Below are 22,696 nucleotides of genomic sequence, written 5' to 3' on the forward strand. Positions count from 1 at the left end.
TGGTTGGATCTTCCTGTGCCTGGCTGAGGCCCAGAGAGAGATCCAGAGGCAAGCCAGCCTTTATTTTATAGCCAGAGGTAAAAAGGTAGTGGTCACCATAGTTACAGTGTTCTTGTGAGTTTCACTTGTTTTGGCAGCACTTGCTGCATCTCCCTCAGCCCATTAGCTACCCAGATGAGATCTAGGGAGCCTCATAAGGTCAAGCCTAATTAGGCTAGGAGGACTGTGCCCTCTCAGCTGGGGCTTGTTTGTGGCTTTGCCAACAGGTCAGTCCAAGGCTTACTCCTATAGCCGCGCCCTACACTTTACATCTTTTGCACTATTTTATTATTCTGGAAATAAATCAAAGTACAAGCAATCTTGAATCAATGCTATTCTCATCCATCCTTGGACCTGGACCAGGCTCTATAATCGGGCCTGGCTCACATGTTTTGTGTATATAAAGAACTTAAAAATGGTAGCCATCATTTTTGTTCACTTTTTCTGTCAGGCTTATACCTGGCTTCTCTCTGTATTTCTGACAGAGCACTAGCCCAACCTGCCTTGCCATGCAGCTATTTGAGTGTGAGTTTGGGCCTCTTTACCTTTTGGAAAGGTCCTACTGTTATTAAGTGTTGAATCCTTAAGGGCAGGCCTTGATTATAGCGGGCTGCACAAGGCACACCTGATACATTAAAGAGCCTGATTTGGGCGAGAAGCATCTTCGGAGAGTAGAAGGGACAGTGGCTCTCTCACATGCTGACAACCTTGAGCAGATTGTGTAACTCTCTCCGAGCATCACCCAAGGAGGAGCAAAATACTTTTAACACCGCAGAGATGCCATGAATATGAAATGAAATAGCAAGGGAAAGTGCCTGACTTAAAAAGGTCCCTTAAGAATTGTGAATGTACTGCCTTCCTACGCTTCCCTCTGCGTTCCTTTCAAAAGGAGATCAAATAAGATCAGCCTTCCCTCGTTCTGTAGGAGGAAATTAAAACCTGATCAGGCCGTGTCCTGAAAGAGGCTGTTCCTGGACAGTTCCCCGTAGAAAGTAAAGCACCGACAGTGACCGCAGAAGTCCGGTCACTCTGGAAATCAGAATGCAACCGCTGGGTTTGAGAGCCGCTGAGGCGCATAGGAAACGGGGTGACCTCAGGCTTGGAAATCCACCCACAAGACAACCCGAGACTTTCTAGACTTGTGAGAAATGTATGCGTGGTCACGCCCCCTCGAGGTCCTTTCTTCTTCTTCTTTTTAAAAAATATGTTTTATTGATTTTTTACAGAAAGGAAGGGAGAGGAATAGAGAGTTAGAAACATCCATGAGAGAGAAACATTGATCAGCTGCCTCCTGCACACCCCCCAGTGGGGATGTGCCCCCAACTAAGGTACATGCCCTTGATGGGAATCGAACCTGGGACCCTTCAGTCCGCAGGCCGACGCTCTATCCACTGAGCCAAACCGCTTAGGGCGAGGTCCTTTCTTCTTGACCTTCATTAACAGACGACTGCATTTTCCCAAATGGCCTCAGACCTTGCAGGGATTTGGGGACATAACATCACGGTGGAACCAGTGTTGTTTTCACACGCGCCAGGCATCGCGCTAGGAGCTGGGAATGCGTGAGCGAACGAGTTGTTATGGCGCCAGAAGAGGAGGCACCACGCAGGAGGGTGGGCAGGGCAGGGTTCCCCTGAGGGCGAGGAAGCGGGGGCGCCCAGATCCGCTCAAGAACCGAGAGAGGGTAGCCGCGTTCAAGCGGAAAGTCCCGGCCTCTTGGGACCCCCTGGTTTGCCATCTGCCGTCGGAGGCCACTCTAATCCTTCCAAAGAAGGGAACGGCGGGGGGGGGGGGGGGGGAGGGGGGTCGTTGTTTTAATTCCCTTCTCCGCGTTCCCCAAGCCCCGAGGGCGGCGACGATGAAAGCCAGGGTAGCCTGAATCAGAGCCAGGGCGAGGGGGCGCGGGTCCGGAGGAGGGTGCAGCGGGGCCGGGCAGGGGGCGGGAGTGACGCCGGAGAGGCCGGGCGGCGGGCTGCGGGGTGGCGCGCCCGGGGACGGCGCGCATCAGCCCACGTGTCCACGAGGTTTAAAAGTTGGCGGCGAGCGGGGCGGTCAGTTCAGCGGCCGAGCCCCCGCGAGCGGCGCTGCAGGGACGCAGAGGCGAGGCCAGGACACCGACCCCGCGTGGGGCAGCGCACGTCGCGATCCCCGAGCCGTCCGTCCGCGGGCACCGAGATGCCGCCGGCAGCGAAGCGCCTCCCCGGGACGCCCCCCGGACCAGGGGCCACGGCGCCCCCGCTCCTGGCGCTGCTGCTGCTGCTGGCCTGCTGGGCGGGCGCCTGCCGAGGTGAGCCGCCCGCGCCTCTCCCGCCCCCGCCGCCCGCCCGGCCGCGCGCTCCGCTTCCTTTCGAGCCGCGACTCGCTTTGGTCCCGGCCCCGAGCGCTGCAGCCCGGGCGCAGGTGCCTCCGGCCGCCCGGCGCGTGTTCTCGGCGCCTTGGAGCCCAGCAGGCAGGGGACAGCCTGCGGCGAGGAAACCTCGCAGGGCTCCCTCGTGGCCCACGGGTGACGGGAATTAACAGAGTGGGAATTGAAATGCTTTCCTTTGATCTTAGTGAGTGGAGGGGTGGGTGGTCGAAGCAAAACTAGAGCGAGGGCGATTCTTCACCTGCTGATGCGAAGTCAACTTGGAGAGCGCTCCACTGGCGGTCTGATAACCCTGAGCAGAGAAACTGGCCCGTTCTAGGTAGAGGGTTAGAAGGATGGGAGGGAGGGCTCTGCGCCTTGTAGGTTTCAGGCACCAGATCCGGAAAAGGGATAGATACTTTTTGGGGTTTTTATTTTTTATGATACAGAGTTGGAGAGGCACATGTGCAAGCAGGCGTTCAGCCTGTGCTCCAGCTCAGGTCGGAAGGTGATGTGATTTGATCACAATAGGGACGTCCTGAGCTTGGGTTAGAGGACAGAAGTGGGAAAAGCAAAGACACGGTCAGGGAGGGAGGCCTGAAGCTTGGGAGGCAAGGCAGAGCGGAGCGCTCCTCACAGTGGGGAGACACTTACCAGGTCCCTCAAGGTTCCCTTTCCAGGGACCGCCCTTCCGGGCAGCCACTGCCCTAAGACCATGAATTTCCCACCTTCCCAGCTTCCCTCTCCTCCCCTGTCAGAAACAGCAGACCCTTTCATCACTGTTCAGAATATCGGGAATAGAAACCACAACTGCAGGGACCTTTCAGAGCGCGGCTCAGCTCTCAGGTAGAGGTGGGGAAACTGAAGCTATGTTTCCTTTTCCCAATTTACTTCTTTTTATTGTTCTCCTTTAATTGTTCTGATTTTCTCCTTTCCTGGGTGGTGGTGGTGGGAGGGGAGGCGACGAGGAGTCCTCTGCTTGAAAAACAAGGTAATTTGACTTTGAGAGCTAAGCAATCAGAAGCTAGGAGACCAGAACCTTCTCCATTACATAGCCAGCAGTGACACAGTGACTTATGCAAAGTAATGGTGATATTTCTCAATTTGTTGTAGGTAAAATCAGGAAGGTAATCTTTATCTAGCTTATTAAGGAAGCAGATAATCATAGTTTTAAAAGTGTGTGTGTGTGTGTGTGTGTGTGTGTGTGTGTGTGTGTGTGTGTTTTGTTTCCTTTGTAAAGCAAGTGTACTTTCCATGCAGGTTACCTGCTCTATGTTTGCAGTGGTTTGGGCCTCAGTGAGAGGTAACTGCTTTTGGGGGAGGTGGCACTTCCAGTGCTGCTGATTGAACAGAAACTATGGAAGTCAGCAGCTGCTTTCTAAAAAAGATACGTCTTGAGCTTCATTTCCCAAATAGCGTATCTGCTGTCTGACAGATTGACTCATAAATATTCCCTAACATTTCTCAAGCAAAGGGATGAAACACATCTGTCACTGCACAGAGAGCTCCCAAACGACCCTTTTGTGTCTTCTTTCCCCTTCAAACTGCTCTTGATGCTAAAAGCTAATTTTATGTCTCTGCCATGGTGAAGGGATGGGGAGAGGGCGAATATACAGTGTGAGATGCCCTAGTCCTGAATCTCTAAAGATGACACTGACAGGGAAGCTTGACTCACAGAAGCACGCCTGGGAGATAATCTACCAGGATTAACCCTTATAGGAGATGCAACTGGATGTGTCTAAAAACAACAAAATGCAGGTCATGAAGCCAGAAGAAAACACAATAGTGTCAATAAATGAGTTAGCAGAGCATGCAATAGCAACGAGAAGATAAAGGGCCAGTCAGATGCTGTGGATGGAAACTGTTTACTATTCAGAGAACAATATTAAAATAAAGAAGGAAATTTCCTATAACTGGGGAACATTTGGGATACCTGCAACAAGCTATCACTTGATTTGATCGGTGACAGTAAGTGATAAAGCTCCCAGGACTAAATTAAGAAGTGTCCTTTTCTAGTCAGGCCCCTACTCACTAAAGAATTCTTAAAATTCATTCCTAGTCCCAGCTCCAGGCAACCACTAATTTTTCTATCACTATAGGTTTGCCTTTTCTGGAAATTCCATATAAGTGAAATCATACAATGTTTGGTCTTATTTGACTTAGTCTCATATGTCTGATATTCAGCTATGTTGTAATATACACTGAGTGGCCAGATTATTATGACCACCCCATCAGCATTTCATTGACACTTCCAAAAATACTGAATATTGAAAAGTTCCTAAGCAAATACTCTCAAGGTTTTATTATTATTATTATTTGCATAACTAATTTACTTCATTGTACTGATGGGGTGATCATAATAATCTGGCGGGTCATAATAACCTGGCCACTCAGTGTATATCAGTACAGATAGTCCCTGACCAATGGTGGCTCGACTTACTATTTTTTGACTTTGTGATGGCACAAAGCAATATACATCCAGTGGATGCTATACTTTGAATTTTGATCCTTTCTCAGGCTAGCAATTCAGGATAGGGCAAAAGTAGGTTTACAGTTGTATGTGAAACAGAGTTTATTCTTGTATTATTTATTAATTACTGTATTATTTTCTATACGAACAACTGTACCTACTTTTGCTTCACCCTGTATGTGGTATGACAGTCTCTTGTGCTGCTAGGCAGCAAGTCACAGCTCCCAGTCGGCCACATGATCATGCAGGTAAACAACTGACACTCTACAGTGTACTGTGTTGCCACCATTTTGGGGATATTGTGTTTTGCATCCCATCATGGCTACAAAATGCCCATTTGTATCTCCTGCTTATGGTGAAAAAAAGAGGAAGGCAATTACTGTTGAGATGAAACTCAAAATAATTACCCAACTATAGGCTAATGTAAGTGTTCTTAGCACATTTGCTATACCAGTAGGCTAGGCTAAGCTGTGATGTTTGGGATGAACCCCATCATACATTGAGGAGCAACTGTAGTTCTTTTTATAAAATTCTTATTTATGTTTATTGTTGAAAGTATTACAGATATACCCCCCTCGTTTTGCCCCCATCGACCCCCCCCAGGCCTTTACCACACTATTGTCTATGTCCATGGGTTATGCCTAGCCTATATAATAAAAGCCTAATATGCAAATCGACTGTATGGTGGAATGACCAGTGGAACGACCAGTCGCTATGACACACACTGACCACCAGGGCGCAGCTGCTCAATGCAGGAGCTGCCTCCAACCCATAGGCTCCAGGCCAGCCAAGGTGGGTACCAGCGGGGGGTCCCCCGATCGCCCTGCAGGTCACCTGCAGAGGGAAGTGACCAGTGGTGGGGGCAGGGAGTAGGGCCGGTGAGTGGGTGGCACCAGGCCAACCAAGGTGGGTGCCAGTGGGGCCCCTCTGATTGCCCTGCCAGTCACCCCAAAGATCTTCCTTGATCGTCAGCCAGGCTTAGGGACTCTATCTGTGCATGAATTTTGTGCATTGGGCCTCTAGTATGTACATAAGTTCTTTAGTTAATCTCTTCCTTTCCTTCTGAGATTTGTCATTCCTTTTAATAGCTAATAGTATTCTATTGTTTGGATGTACCATATTTTTTTACCTATTCACCAGACGGTAAATATTTGGATTTTTTTGTACTTTTGGCTATTTTGAATATGCTGCTATGCACATTCCTGCACAACTTTTTGTGTTGACATATAAGTAATTCTTTCCTGAGAGTAATGCCTTTGTAATGTTATAAAGGTTTATTTCATAATTATGTCTTTTTATATTAAGTCAAATGCTGAAATATCTAGTTGCAATAGGAAAGTAGTGATGTACAATAAAAAATGGGAAATATTGCCCCCAAGTGAACTAAAATCATGTACTTCATAATGACCTTTCAGTCAATAATGGAGGTCCTATCCTATATAATAAAGAGGTAATATGAAAATTAACCCTCATGCCCTCACAAGATGGCTGCCTACGACCAGGCTGGCAGGGGGGTTAGTAAGGGATGACCAAACGACTGAACAGCAGGTTGCAAGGGGCGACCAGGCCGGTAGGGGGGTTAGTGAGGGACGACCAAATGGCTGAACAGCAGGATGCATGGGGTGACCAGGACAGTGTGGGGGCCACGAGGGGCAACCAGGCTGGCAGGGGAGGCAGTTGGGGGCGACCAGGCCAGCAGGGGAGGCAGTTAGGGGTGACCAGGCTGGCAGGAGGGGACAATTGGGGGCGACCAGGTGGCAGAGGGGGCAGCGAAGGGCGACTAGGCTGGTGGGGGGGCAGTTGTGGGTGACCTGGCTGGCAGGGGGGGCAGTTAGGGGTGACCAGGCCGGCAGGGAGGGGTTAGTTGGGGGAAACCAGGCCAGCAGGGAGGGGGCAGGGAGGGGCGATTAGGTCAGCGGGGGTGGGGGGAAGTTAGGGGTGACCAGGCAGGCAGGCAGTTGAGCGATTAGGAGTTAGCGGTCCAGGATTGTGAGAGGGATGTCTGACTGCCAGTTAAACCTAAACCAGCAGTCAGACATCCCCCACGGGTCCCAGATTGGAGAAGGTGCAGGCTGGGCTGAGGGGACCCCCCCGCCCCCCCACATGAATTTTGTGCACCGGGCTTCTAGTAAGATCATAATAGAGCTGAAAAATTCCTATTGCGTAGCGATGTCCTAGCTGTCTGATTGTCCTGCCGCAATGCATTGCTCATGTGTTGGTGTAAACATACTTACTGCACTGACAGATAAAAGTATAGCACTTACAGTTATGTAAAATACATGATACTTGATAATGATAAAAAATGACTATGTTACTGGTTTATGTATTTACTATACTATACTTTTAATCGTTATTTTAGAGTTTACTCTTTATACTTATAAAATTTTTTTTGCTGTAAAACAGGATGTCACATTATGCCAGCAGCAGCCTCATGCATCTTGTATTTACTGTGTCTCTTAATTGTTCCTTTTCTCTTGTGCTTGATTTAATATCATGTTGTTGTTTTTCATCATGGCCCTAAGCAAATAAAATCTACTGCTAACCTTGCCAATAAGAGGTGTTTAGTGATGGACCTGGAAACAAAATTAAAAGTGCTTGACTACAAAGGTGGAAAATCAGTAATGGTTGTTGCTTGCCAGTCAGGCATATCCCACTTCACCACCACTATACTCTTGAAGAACAAGAACAAAGTGACAGAAGCTGTTAAAGATCTACTTCATTAAAGACAACGAGACTAACAAAATTTGAGAAGGGCCTAGGACAGACATGGCCTAGATTGAAGATCGGACACAGAAGTTATCCCTCTCAGCACCATGATGATCGTGGTCAAAGCAAAAAGTTTGTTTGCAGTGTTGAAAGAAAAGGCTGGACCCAACTACAGTGTTGAGTTTACTGCTAGCTCTGGGTGGCTTCAACAAGTTACTTAAAAAGTATAAAAACATGGACCCAATACCAAAAGGTTTTCATTAATAGAAAAGAATAATTATGATGCACTATCTGCTTATAAGCAAAGCTATGATGGGAAGAAGAGACAAATCAAGCAAACCACCATGGACTTATTTCTGAAAAGGTTGACACCTCCTCAGAAAGAGCCTCAGGCAGACCCTTCAGGAGGTGTTCCAGACCCTTCACGAGGTTTGCCATGATAGCTCCGGGTGCCTACTGCCCCTGAACACCTTCCAGGGGGGCAAGGTGTGCAGGTGAAGATAGTGATATTCCTGATACTGACCCTGTAATAGGCCTAGGCCCGTGGTCGGCAAACCGCGGCTCACGAGCCACATGCAGCTCTTTGGCCCATTGTCATGGGCCACGAAGTTTCAATCGCACTGTACATGCGCGCCCGCACGTGGTATTTTGTGGAAGAGCCACACTCAAGGGGCCAGCTTGCCGGCCACTGGCCTAGGCTAATGTGTGTGTTTGTGGTTTAGTTTTTAACAAAAATGTTTGAAACGTGAAAAACAAAATTTTAAAGTAGAAAAAAGCTATAGAACAAGGATAAAAGAAAGAAAATATTTTTGTACAGCTGTAAAATGTGTTTGTTTTAAGTATTATTACAATAGTCAAAAGCTAAAAATTTAAAAGTTTATAAATTAAAGAAGTTACAGTAAGCTAAGATTAGTTTTTATTGAACAAAGAATACATTTTTATATAAATGTAGTATAGCCTAAGTGTACAGTGTTTACAAAGTCTATAGCATGTACAATAATGCCCTAGGCTTTCACATTCACTCACCACTTACTCACTGACTCATCCAGAGCAACTTCCAGTCCTGCAAATTCCATTTACAGTAAGTGTCCTATACAGGTGTTCCATTTTAATCTTTTTTTTTTTTTTAATCCTCACCCAAGGATATTTTTTCCATTGGTTGTTTTTTTCTTTTAGAGAGAGTGGAGGGGAGGAAGAGTGAGGGGAGAGAAACATCAATGTGAGAGAGACACATTGATTGGTTGCCGATCCCCCCCTCTCCCCCCATACTCTGACCGGAGCTAGGATAGAACCTGCAACTGAGGTACGTGCCTTTGATCAGGAGTCAAACCCATGACTTTCCAGTCTAGAGGCCGACGCTCTAACCACTGAAAAAAACTGGCCAGAACCCATTTTAAATCTTTTATACTGTATTTTTATTGTACCTTTCCTATATTTATGTATGTTTAATTATTTTTGTATTGATTTGAGCGAGAAATGTCAATTTGTTGACCCACTTATTTATGCATTCATTGATTGTTTCTCATATGCGCCCTGACCAGAGATTGAACCTATAACCTTAGCAAATCATGACAACACTCTAACCAACTGAGCTACCTGGCCAGGGCTGTTCAGATACACAAATAGCATTGAGTTACAAACTGCCTGTAGGATTCAGTACGGTCACATGCTGTGTAAGTTTGTAGCTTAGAAGCAGTAATTGGTTATGCTGTGTAGCCTAGGAATATATTAAGCTATACCATCTAAGTTTCCGTGCACTCTATGATGTTCGCATAATGACAAAATCACCTAACAATGGATTTCTCAGAAAATATCCCTGCTGTTAAGCAACTAATAAATGTATATATAAATATTTAATTTTTGAAGAAGGGCTATAAAATTAACATGTGAATATAACTTTTTTTTTTTTAGGTGCTCCAATTTTACTTCAAGAATTACAGCCTGAAGAAGAGTTACAATTGTGGAATGAGGTAAAGAATTACCCTCATATAAATTAGTGGAAATTATACCCTTCTTTGAACTTATAGTAAAATGAAATAATATAATTGAGATTTGGGACAGCTATAATTTTACTAACATTCTGATATTATAACATTTACAATTATAATTTTAATTAAATAAAAGAAGGCAAAGTGAAAAGAAACAAAGTAAGGTGGCAGAAATAAGTCCTCATAAGAGTAATTTATTTTTTTTTCATAAGAGTAATTTAAAAAAAAAAAGTGGGCTAAAATACACTCTTAAAAGAGCTTATCAGATTGTTTTGTTTTGTTTTTTTTTTTTAAAAAAGAGTTAGCATATGTTATCTGTAAAAGGTACATTTAAAACAGAAAACAAAACAAAAAAAGGCTAAGTATGAAAGGGTGGAAAATGATGTGCCAAGCAAATATGAATGGCAAGAAAATTGGAGTAGCAATCTTATATCTGATAACATCAAAGTAAATGAACAAACTGTTACAACAAAGAAGAATGTTATATGCTAATAAAAGAACAAACATAAAGATACATTCATCATTAACATATATTAACAAAACAACCTCAAAATTTATTTAACAATTGATAGAACTTCAGGGAATAATAGGTAAATGAACAGTTGTAGTTAGAGACTTTAATATACCTTTCTCAAAACAGATAGTTAAAACAGATAACACATAAGTAGATATATCAAAGACCTAATCATAAAATTAATAAATTTGAGCTATTGTATTTTTAAAATCCTGCACTAAATAGTATACACATTCTTTTCTAATATAATTGGACATTAACAAAAAATAGACCGGGTGTTAACACGCAAGGAACGTTTCCATAAATTAGGATCCATTTTAAATGTATTCCAATCATAATTCAATAAGATTTGAAATGAAAACAAAAGTATAACTTAAATATTCCATCTACTTAGAAAACAAATATCATTTTGGTAGATAACCCCGGGGCTATAAAGGAAATTACAAAATATTTGAACTAAATGACATAAAAATATTATAAGTCAAAATTTGTAGGCAACAACTTAATAGCTAGAGAAATGTTAACTTCATATATATTTGTCTGAAAGGAAGAAAATTTAAAAACAAGCTAAGCAGTCAACTAAAAAAATGTGAGAAAAAAGAAACAACAGGGAAAATTCAAAGAAACAGGAATGAAGTAGATAATAAAAATAAGGGCAGAATAAATTTTTAAAAGAGAAAAAGGGAGAACATATTAACAAAACCAAATGTTTGTTCTTTCAAATGTTATTAAGCACAGGCAATACTGATTTTAAAGGTCAGAGGGAAGATAAAGATAAATAAGGTATAGACTGAAAAAGGTTAGACCATCAAAAACAAGAGATTTACAAAGTGTTGTTTTTTTTTAATTATTATGGATAAAACTGATGAACAGAAATAAATCCAGAGACAAATGGCAGCGGGCCGGGGGTTAGAGAGCAGCCAAAGGACCTGTATGCATGCATATCAGCATAACCAATGGACACACACTGGGGCGGTGGGGGCTTGCCCTTGGGGGTGGGAGGAGCAGGGGTGGGGTGAGGGGGGGCTCAATCAAGAAAAAAGGAGACATATGTAAAACTTTAGAAAATAAAAAAAAAAAAAAGCCCTGACCTGTTTTGCTCAGTGGATAGAACGTCGGCTTGCAGACTGAAGGGTCCCAGGTTCGATTCCAGTCAAGGGCATGTACCTTGGTTTCAGCTGATGCTTCTTAGATTATGCTAGAAATTAATAGATTTAATGCTTCTCTCTCATTGATGTTTCTAACTCTCTATCCCTCTCCCTTCCTCTCTGTAAAAAAATCAATAAAATATACTTTTTAAAAAATAAAAATAAAATAAAAAAGGTTAGTTACAATATAAATTCTGAAACCACATTAATAAACTTTTCCTTCTTAGTTACAAAAAAAATATTATGGATAATTGACTGACAATGGTTGCACAACTCTGAAAATAGCACACAAAAAAACCCCCCACGTAGTTGTATACTTTAAATGGATGAATTGTATGGTATGTGAATTGTATCTCAATAAAACTGTCACCACAAAGAGCATATGGACAGCTATATGGTAATAATTTTGAAAAGTTAGATGCAATGGATAAATTCATAGAAAACTGACGCCAAAAAGATGCATAAGTAACACAATGAGCACTGAAGAAACAAGTTATTTTTTCCTTAGTTTTTTTCTAAAGCCACCAATACTATATTACATAGCAAATATATATAAAGCTTCTCCATAAAGTATACATTTGCTTTATAATTTTTTTATGTAATTTATCAAGTTAAGGAAATTCTCTTTTTTAAAAAAATATATTTTATTGATTTTTTTACAGAGAGGAAGGGAGAGGGATAGAGAGTTAGAAACATCAATGAAAGAGAAACATCGATCAGCTGCCTCCTAAACACCCCCTACTGGGGATGTGCCCACAACCAAGGTACATGCCCTTGACTGGAATTGAACCTGGGACCTTTGAGTCTGCAGGCCGATGCTCTATCCACTGAGCCAAATCAGTTAGGGCAGGAAATTCTCTTTTTTTTTTTTTTTTAAATGTTTTTATTGATTTTAGAGAGAGAGAGAGGGAAAGGGATAGACAGATGAAAACATTGATGAGAGATGTTTCTTCTGCACACCCCCTACTGGGGATTGAGCCCACAACCTGGGCATGTGCCCTGACCTGGAATCGAACTGGTGACCTCTTAGTTCATGGGTCCATGCTTGACCACTGAGCCGCACTGGCTAGGCATGGAAATTATCTTTTAAAAACATCTTTATTGTTGAAAATATTACATATGTCCCTCTTTTTCCCCTTCTAGCCCATCCCTGCCCTAGGCCTTCACTGCACTGTTGTCTGTGTCCATGGGTTATGCATATATGCATACAAGTTCTTTGGTTGATCTCTTCCTACCCACCCACCTACCCCCACCTTCCCTCTGAGATTTTACAGTCTGTTCCATGCTTCTGTGTCTCTGGATCTATTTTGTTCATCAGTTTATTTTGTTCATCAGATTCCACATATGAGTGAGATCATGTGATACTTGTCTTTCCCTGACTGGCTTATTTTGCTTAGCATAATAATCTTACTAAGAGTTTTGTTAATCTTAAATCAAATTTGAACTTAATCAAATACTTTATCTGCATCTTTCGAAATAAGCATTATGCCTTTTCTCCTTTATAATCATGATGAATTACATTAAGAAAATTCATTTAGTTTTTTTCAGAAACTTCATAAATATAACCTAAAATCGATATGGAAAAGTGTAGGTCTAAAAATAGCTAAGGAGATTTTAAATATAAAGAGCTAAGAATGAGAACTTGCCCTAGCAGATATCCAGAGGTACTAGAAAACTGTAGTAATAGAAAAGGTAATGACACAAGAACAGACAGATGAACTAACGGAACAGGGACTAAAGCTTGGAGAGTTTAACAGACATTGTCAGTGCCCTGCCATGTCCCTTTGGCACTCACCATTCCAGGGCACTCCAAATTTGCTGATTCTAATCGCATGCCCCTGTGAATCTGCCTGCTTGGCCTATGCTCAGGGCACACCAGGAATGCCTGGGAGTAAATGCCCCCATTGAGAGCAGCCCCCAATTGGTGACCCAAGGGAGCTGGTGGCTAAATACCTTAACTCTGAGTTCTATGTTGGCTCCCAAAGTTCCCCAGACATATTGACCCCAGTTATGAATAGTGATAACCCGCTTGACAACATTCCCTTAATTGGATTTCTTTTCTTTCTCTGGTCTTCTATTAGTACTTCTTGGGTCATCTCCCCCAAATCTACATATATCAACATCCTTATCTCAAGGCCTGTTTCTGGGGGACCCCAACTTAAGACAGAAATTCAGATACACACAAACTTAACTTACAATAAAAGTAATGCTAAAATTCAGTGGGGAAAGGACAGAGTGTTTGGCCAGTGAGGGTTGAGAAACTGTCTTGCTATATGGAGGAAAGTAAAACTTAACACCCTATGCAAACAGGGGGCTCCCCGTGGATTAAAGATCTAAATATAAAGGGTAAAATTATGGAATTAATAGAAAATATTTTCTATTAGGAAAATACCTTTGTGAGCTAGTAGCAGGAAAAGCCTTCCTAAATAAAACTTCAAATATAAATCGTAGGGTCAAAAAATGATGAAGTGAATTACATTAAAAGTAAAGATTTTCTTCAACAAAAGATGCCATGGAAAAAGGTAAGAACGTTTGAAATGAGATATTAACAATGTCTAAATTGATAAGGGATTAATTTCTAAAATAACCTAAGAAATATTATCAAATCAATTAAATAAAGATGGGAATCCAGGTAAAATTAGTCAAAGGATAGAACAATTTAAGACGTACCAGTTAATAACTAGTAAAAGGCCAACAAATCTGTCTAAAGCGATGCCTAAATTCATTAGTAATAATGAAATGAAAATTAAGAAAACAGAGTGTCATAATGGCAAATGTTAGCAAGGATGTGGTGGATATGAACCCTCACACATTGGTGGTGAGAGTGTCAACTCAGGAGCCAGCTTTAAAACCACCTAGATTTCCTCATTACCTCTCCTGGGTATATAGCCTAGATATTCTCCTACAGATCCATGAGTGGAGGACAGATACAAGGAGGTAGAGGAGGGATTCAAGGGAACCCAGCTGTTTGTCATCAGGGAATGTGTAGGCAACATGTGGGTACACATTGTAGGTATTCTCTAACAGTTGGGAGCAGCATCCTAAAGTATCCAGTAACATCGATAGGTCTCAAAGTATAGTGCTAATTGAAAAAAAAAAAAAAGAAAATAACATATGTGCACACCAAACAACAGTAACATTTTATAAGATCCTAAGCAAATGAAGGATCCACATCAGTGGTTCTCAACCTTGGCTGCACATTAGAATCACCTGGGAACCTTTTTAAAATCCTGATTTCTGGGCCTCATCCTCGGAAATTCTGTTTCTTTGTTATGGGGTGGGGCCACAACATTAGTAACAAAGAAACAGAATTTCTGGAGGATGAGGCCCAGAAATCAGGATTTAAAAAGATTCCCAGGTGATTCTAATGTGCAGCCAAGGTTGAGAGCCACTGATCCACATAAATGACACAAGAGTTGCCTATGGGAGGATGGAATAGGAGTAGGAAATGGAAATGTAAAAATAATAAATAGAGTCCAATGATGATAGTGAGCTATGAACTGAGAAGTATACCCTTTGTACCTAGCCACCCCCAATAATATATATAAGGGAAAAGATAAGATAGATGGTGAGTGCCAAGTACTAAACAGTCTTTAATTGCATAGCACTCATAAAGTTTATTATAAGGATCTTTGCTTTGGCATATCAAAACACACACCAGAAAAATATAAACAAGAAGATAATTTAAACAACAGGTAATGTATTAAAAAACACACATTTATTTTAGCTTGAAACCATCTGTATTCTGCGGGAAATTTTTGAAAAAAATAATTTAGATGAGAATGCTGGGTAAAACTCTGAGATGTAAAAGCCCTATCATTTAAGTAAGTTAAGATGTTAAGAATACTAGAAACATATTTTCAACCCATACACAGAGAATTAATGGACAGGAAAGATGAACAAGCAGCGTCTATCTGTAAAAAACTAAATGCCAGTTATATCGTAATACATTTTCAACCAAATTCATCAATGGATTCTGCAGAGTTCTCGAAAGCCATTAGTGGCACTTAAAACTATTAGGGCCAGAATCTGAGTACAGTGAACAAATGGGTGAGCAATGTTGCTGTGCCCTCTAAAAGAAAGGAGAACAAAGACTGAAAAGCTTTGCAATTATCTCTTAATTTAATTAATTGGTGTTTTTTCTTATTATGTTTTTATTCAAACGATGTGGATGCACTCATTACTTATCTTGTGGCTCAAGAGTTCTGTATTCTTGGACACTGTGGCCACCTCACACAGATGGGCAGCCTGGTCTGTGGGTGGACAGCCTTCCCCCTGAGTTTTTCTGTCTTCAGATACCTAAGCAACACAAAAATTTTAGGAGGAATCACTTTCTTTCTCCAACCTGTTAAATCACAATAAATGTCATTGGGAGGTGATATATTACACATGGGTCATAATTCAGAGCTTAAAAGGGTATCATTTTTGGCTTTCCTCTCTCAATTGACTTGTCTTATATTTTTTCCATAAGTTTAATTACATTTAGTTAAACAGTATTTATTGAAAACTTATTCTAGGCAAGTTAGACATGGCATAGGCCCTGCCCTCAAGAAGTTTATCACTATGTGTGTATATGTGTATGTGTCTTTGTATTCATGATTCTGGGTTTATATGGCATGGAAGAGGGAGCGAGGGACAAGTGGAATAAAACAGTTCCCCCAAATCTGCGATATATATAGAAGATGACAAGTTCTGTGAGGATAATATTATTGCTTTTTTAATAATACTGGACACCTTTGTTATTCTCTAATTAGAGAATCATATATTTTAGGATATGTTCAACTTGAAAGCAACAAGGAACTTGAGAAATTTTGACTGAAGAGTATGATAATCTCCTCTTCAGTTTGGTGGGAGAATGGAAACTAAATTAAGCTGTTCAAAAAAGAATTCTGAGACTAGAAAAGGGCCTCTGCGATATTATGCCATAAACAGGACTCAACCTGAATGATTCCAGACAGACAAGAATCAGTACCATTTTTTCCAGTTCCACTTAAAAAGGCCACCAAAATAAATAAATGCCACAAATAACTTCAGGCATCTAGCTTAGTGCTTCACTTCTCAACACTGTTTTTTAAATGATTAATATAAGTCTTTTATATTACAGTTTAAAATCTTTCAAGTCTTCTCTTTAGGAGAACAGCTAGTTGCCAACTGTAATTCCATAAACTCTTGTACAATAGAACCCTTTCTAATGCTGGCTCCTTGATAGCAAACTAGTAGGCTGCCCTTGTTGTATAAGAGTTTTTACTGTATGCTACTTATCATGCTATTTATAATTTAGCACTTATTCTATTGTCATTCAATTTAGATGGTGTGGTTAGATTTATGTGTAATAAAGAACCACATAATAGCAGGGTGCTTCTTAATTCCGAGGCCATTTTTTGGTCACCACTCACATTTCTCAGGCTGGAGAATACAGGAAGTTTTTTCCCCTTCAGTGTAGCATCTTTATACTCTCTAATGGTACCTATGAACATAGGACCCCTGTGACTGGGGGTGAATTTTTGGGAAATCCCAATTGCAGGACTTCCTTAGAAAGTTTAAGAGGCTCCTCTCCCCCAAATCCAAGAGTCCTAAAGCTGTCATGGAATTTCGATTACTATTGCATAGTTAACTTTGTAAAATCTGCTTTCCATTTTCTGCCATTTTCTGTCTATCTCCAAGATGTAACTGGCATTTTTGTTTTCCACAGATAGAGGCTGCTTGTTCATCTTTCCTGCCCAGTGGTTCTCAGCCTCAGGTAATTCCCGTGGGAGGTGTTTTGTAATGATGTAGGCCAGTGATGGCGAACCTTTTGAGCTTGGCGTGTCAGCATTTTGAAAAACCCTAACTTAACTCTGGTGCCATGTCACATATAGAAATTTTTTGATATTTGCAACCATAGTAAAACAAAGATTTATATTTTTGATATTTATTTTATATATTTAAATGCCATTTAACAAAGAAAAATCAACCAAAAAAATGAATTCGCGTGGCACCTCTGACACGCATGTCATAGGTTCACCATCACTGATGTAGGCTTTTGTGTAGTGCTGAATGCTCCATTTTCCCCCTTTGGATCTGTCATGACTTTGTGGACTTATTAAAACATGTCAACATATTAGAAATTATTACATCATGTGCAGGTAGTATTGAGAGCTAAGAGCTTGTGTTGTAAAGTGCTAGGACTTTTATCTCTAAGAAAAATACATTTGCAGATAATATTCACATATTTTGGAAATTAAAATGCTAATTAAAATAATGTGCCTGTTGCTGTATTTGGGTGCTGATATTCTGTCCCTCAATTGAGTTTGAAACCCAGGGAGGGAGAAACTTATAGAATCAGACTTACGGAGATCAAAGTATTATTGTAACTGAAAAGTCAGTTTGTGAATGTGGCCTGAGAGCTGATACCAAGTGTGTTTGCTCAAACTACCCCCAGAATTAAACTGGGTTAGACAGGGACTCGGGCCTCCCGCGAGATTCAGATTTTCTGCCGTAGAACAGAGACCTGACAAGAACACCTGGCCGAAGAGCTGGCTCCCTAGGAGGAAAGGGCTGAATGAACATGCCCAATTTCCTCCCCTCAGTCACCTCTCAGATCACTCACTCCTCTCCCCATGGGAAAGAGTTAAGAGGGGGTGGGGAGAGAGGAGTGTTAGTCTAACCCCTGTACATGGAAACATGAGGAATGGAATATAAGTGTGTCCTCCGTACACCATCTTTGGGCACTGCTGCTTCTGTCTGCAGCTCTGAGTTTAAGCACAGCAGAGGTAGCCTTAAGTGTCTTGACTTTTTAAATCAGTACCACTCATCTTCCAGATGGAGAAGAGGGCTCAGCAGAAGTCTGGTTTGACCTTTCAGAGTAATCAGCTTAGTGCTTAACTAAGGGCGTACCTTGGGCGTATCTCCAAATAGTCTGGCCAAGATTCCATGCCCGTCACAGTCCTTCCAGAATGTCATCCTGGCCAGTGTGGAGACAGCAGCCCTATATACTAGTAATGCTATATTTCTTCTGCCTCAAGGCATTCCTTGGTCTGCAGAGGATCACCTGCAGAAACTTAGAGGCATTAGATGGTAAAGCAAGACCAGGATTGTAATAGGTGACCTGTTTATGAATAATAATTCAAATTACTTTAGGAGGGTTGGTCCTATATAATAAAGAGGTAATATGCAAATTGACCATCATGCCCTCACACAAGATGGCCACCCCTATGTGGGCACAAGATGGCTGCCCAAGATGGTTGGCAGGGGAGGGCAGTTGGGGGCAATTGGCTGGCAGGGGAGTGGTTAGGGGGTGATCAGATTTGCAGGCAGAAGCATTTAGGGGCAATCAGGCAGGCAGGCAGGTGAGCGGTTGGGAGCCAGCAGTCTGACATCCCCCAAGGGGTCCCAGATTGGAGAGGGTGCAGGCTAGGCTGAGGGACAACCGCCCCCCCCCCCCGCACGAATTTTGTGCACCGGGCCACTAGTAGATATATAACACATGATGGATATAGCATACAATTTAAAATTCAGGAACACCCTCAGAATCACTTTTATTTCTGCAGTAGTAAAAAGACAAATTTTAAAGCACTCATTTAAACACCATCAAGTTAAACTAGGCTTTTGTTGGATTTGGATAGTGAGTACATTTTGAGGAGAGGTTGGTTAATTTACTATGGAATCTTTTACATTATACAATTTTTTAAAATCATTAATTTTCACATTAGCTATTATTTTTTATGTGATTATCTGAATATTTTTTCAAAACATTTTTACCAAATAGGAAATAAAGGATCTTTAAGGCCCACACATAAAACAATAAAATATTAAAAATTTAGTTTAAAATAGATCCTTAGAGAATATTGTAGCTCATTAAATAATAGCTTTGCATAAAGAGTTGCTGGAGAAAACGTAATTTGTTTTGAAACTTTTTCTGTCAAACCTCAATCTTGTTGCAAAGCCTAATCCAGCTTAGAATATGTTTTCTAAGGAGACACTCATGTGTCAGAATTTATTCTTCTTTAAATTAAGAGATACATCTTTGACAAATGACATCACTGGACAGTTTTGTCATTGTTTTATATTTTGTGGCATTTCTAGATGGGCCATAAAAAGAACTTTTAGGGATTTATTTCCAGATTTTTATGGGGGGACCTGTGTCCCTATCCCTGAAGAGAAAAAATGAGAAAGGATGTCTCAGTGTTCACACTATTTTTCCTCTCAGCCAACTCCCAACCACAGGTGTAACAGTCAATACTAGTGCAACATGGGAATATCTGAAGGTCAGAAGACTTAGTCCCCAGGCCGCACTCTACCAACTACTAGCCATGTGTGGTTTGGGGCACGTGACCGTCTCTTAGAACCTTACTTCTACACGTGAGGCTAACACTTCCTGTCTTATATACCTCATAGCTGGATTATAAGGACAGAGTAAGAATTATATATGTGAAAGTGTTTTATAATTTATTAAAGCACTATATAAACATGAACCATTTAATATTATTCATAATTATCCTAACAATTTGCATGTAAGACAAACAAATGGAAGAGAACAGACCTCTGATGCTAGGAAGGATGCTCAGAGAAGCTGTTTCATGATTACAACTATATCTGTCACTAAAACCAACCATATTACCCATTCACTGTTGTTCAAAAGTTGAGGATATTGGTGGCCCCAAACAATCCTTTTGACATGTCTTCTAAATTATGAGTGAATGCAGCTGAAAATCAAGTTTCACATATTTTCTTAATGCTGCCATTGTTAACTAATTGCTAGATACCTGGCACCGTACTAAGAGCTTTACTGACATTTAATCCTTCCAAGAACTCTCTGCAGTGATGTTGTCATCCCTGATTTATGGCTGAAGAAACTGAAGCTTAGAGAGGTTAGGTAGCCAGCCCAAAGTAACACAGCTAACAAAGAGTAGAAATGGAATTTGTATTGCTGTAGAGCTGCAGGGCTGCTCAACTCCATAGCCCCTGTTTTTAACCACTAATTACATCACCCCCCTGGTTCCAGATCCTCACTATTTCCAATGTGCATTTTTATTAAGTAATCAATTGTTTATGGTACTACTGTGCTAAATTCTGTGCAAAGCAGGTTTCGCCTCTGCTTGTCCATTTGTGCTACTCCTCACCACACCCAGCTGGCTGCTAACCACAGGGAGCCCTGCCCTACTTCTGTACTCAGATGCTTTGAAAAACCTGATCCTGGGGTGTGCAGTCAGCAGCCTGGAAGGGTGGCAACTGAGGTTAGGTGCCCCATTGACCGCTCCTTCCCCTCCGACTCCCATTGTTTTCGAGCAATTGAAGGACTTCCAAATTAGCCAATAATGAGTAATATTCAACGAGGCTCACAGCTTTGGCCTGTAGATTCAGACTTTGCTACAAATTGGGAGCCAAAATTTCTCTTTTGGCACTGCCTTCATTACTGTCAGTCATAGAACTCCATGAAATCTTAGCAAGTACTGAGGACTATGTATCTGGACCACAGTGGAAGCCTTAATCAGTGCATATATACTGTACATAATTCCTTTTTTCTTTTTAAAAAAAAATATATTTTATTGATTTTTTACAGAGAGGAAGGGAGAAGGATAGAGAGTTAGAAACATCAGTGAGCGAGAAACATCGATCAGCTGCCTCCTGCACACCCCCTACTGGGGATGTGCCTGCAGCCAAGGTACATGCCCTTGACCGGTATCGAACCTGGGACCCTTCAGTCCACAGGCCAACGCTGTATCCACTGAGCCAAACCGGTAAGGGCCATAATTCCTTTTTCTAATTGGAAGGAAGGCTTTATGTTTAAGAGTCAAGTTTTTGTCTTGAGAAAAATCAAGGGATTCCAACAGAGTTTCAGTGGGCCACCAGAAGGATTCTATTCTGGGTAGCTGGAATATCCTTGTGCTCCCAATATTCTGCAGTTATATCTTCTATGCAAATGTTGTTAAAATAGAAGCATAGCCTGTGTACCTTCTCATTTCCATTAGGCATCCGATGCATTGAAGGAGCTTTGCTTCACAATTATGGGGACTCTACCAAAGCCCCAGGTAAGGTTGAAGTAGTATTTTGTTTGTAGGCAAAAAATTGCTCAGTGATACTTTGGAATTCCTACTAGAAGAAAATACACTATGTAGGAAACAAGCAAGAGGAGCTTGAAGACAATAAGCTGGTTTTGGATGAGAAACAAATACATCAATTTCTCTGATGCCTGAGGATTTAAGGTCTTATCAATGAAGTTTACAGTCATGGATTGGAAAGTTATATGTCCCCTCAAGTATGTGTTCTACCTCTGATGAGAGAAATGTGGGGTCATTTGGCTTTTCTCTCCCAACTCACATTACAATTGGAGAACAGATGAATCTTTGTTAGAGAGAAGGACGTTAAGGATGCAAAAAAATCAAACTATATTGTCAATGTCAGTTTGAAAATTATATTCTTACTGTCTTGGTTTCTTATTAAAATTACTTGATTCTTCTGGGAGAACTTTTAGTCCTGAAATGAGAATAAGTGGGAAATTGAAAAATAGCATAATGTACCAAACCTTATTTTGTATTCTGTATCTTACAGATGCGCTTATTTTAAAACTATCTTATTAAGAATAACACCTCAAGTTTAGAATTATATTTTTCATAATTAATTTAACCACGATCATTGGTACATTCTGACTGTCATGCCTTTCACATACAATAAATCAAAGAAACCTTGATATTTTGAAAGCATAAATATTTACTGAAACTAAGTGTTTATGACTGGATTTGTTTCCAGTGTTTTTAATGGTCATTTTCCAAAATTTTTTCTTCTAATTAAAATAAATGACAATGGTATTTATCCATGAGTTTCCTTTTATATTAAAAGCAAATGAGGACAAAAAATAACAACAACAAAAAGGAATGATATGATTCATTCTTAGAAACAGATTTGTGGAGGGAAAGAGGAATATAGAAAAGTTTATGGAAGAAAGCAAAAATAACATAATCTTATTACTTGGTGATAACAACTACAAGTATTTTCATGTGACTCCTTCTTGTCTATTTCACTGAATATTTTAGACATAATCATATCCTTCCCAATGTTGAACTTGCAGGATGTTTCCAATTTTTTACTCTTATGAATAATGCTGTAGTAAAGATCTTGTACACTTTATTTATGAATAATCTTTAATATCTCATTTATTTTTTAGAGCAATATATGTTTAATCAAGTTAAGTCTTATATTTTTATGTAACATCATGTTTTAAAACTTATGTGACAATTTTATATTATAAATTTTATACTATATAATATATAACATTATAATTTTATGTTATGCATAATATAATGATATTTGTATATTTTTTTTCAACAGAAAACAGATGAAAAAGTTAATAACAAAAGGGTAAGGTGATTTCCATAAATATATACATTACAAAATAATAAAGGAAAGCACTAATCATCTATAGTAAAGCTCACTACTTATTTTTTAACAGTTCTTATTTCATTATTCGAAGACAGGGAAGTTGGGGAACTCAAATGTTGTGGTAAGTAGAAT

The 22,696-nt window shown here is 40.8% G+C and overlaps 1 protein-coding gene across 1 annotated transcript in view; it reads left to right on the forward strand.

The window, feature by feature from the left end:
* The first annotated feature begins 2,046 nt into the window (after positions 1 to 2,046).
* Positions 2,047 to 22,696, forward strand: part of NMU (neuromedin U) — a 30,939-nt gene continuing 10,289 nt past the window's right edge. The window contains exons 1-6 of the mRNA XM_059682506.1: positions 2,047 to 2,323; positions 9,468 to 9,526; positions 16,899 to 16,946; positions 21,157 to 21,216; positions 22,514 to 22,543; positions 22,635 to 22,685. Coding sequence (XP_059538489.1) covers positions 2,212 to 2,323; positions 9,468 to 9,526; positions 16,899 to 16,946; positions 21,157 to 21,216; positions 22,514 to 22,543; positions 22,635 to 22,685 — 360 coding nt within the window. The 5' untranslated portion in view covers positions 2,047 to 2,211. The remainder of the gene's footprint in view (positions 2,324 to 9,467; positions 9,527 to 16,898; positions 16,947 to 21,156; positions 21,217 to 22,513; positions 22,544 to 22,634; positions 22,686 to 22,696) is intronic.

Source organism: Myotis daubentonii, chromosome 1, assembly GCF_963259705.1.
Source record: "Myotis daubentonii chromosome 1, mMyoDau2.1, whole genome shotgun sequence".
Classification (NCBI taxonomy): Eukaryota; Metazoa; Chordata; class Mammalia; order Chiroptera; family Vespertilionidae; genus Myotis; species Myotis daubentonii.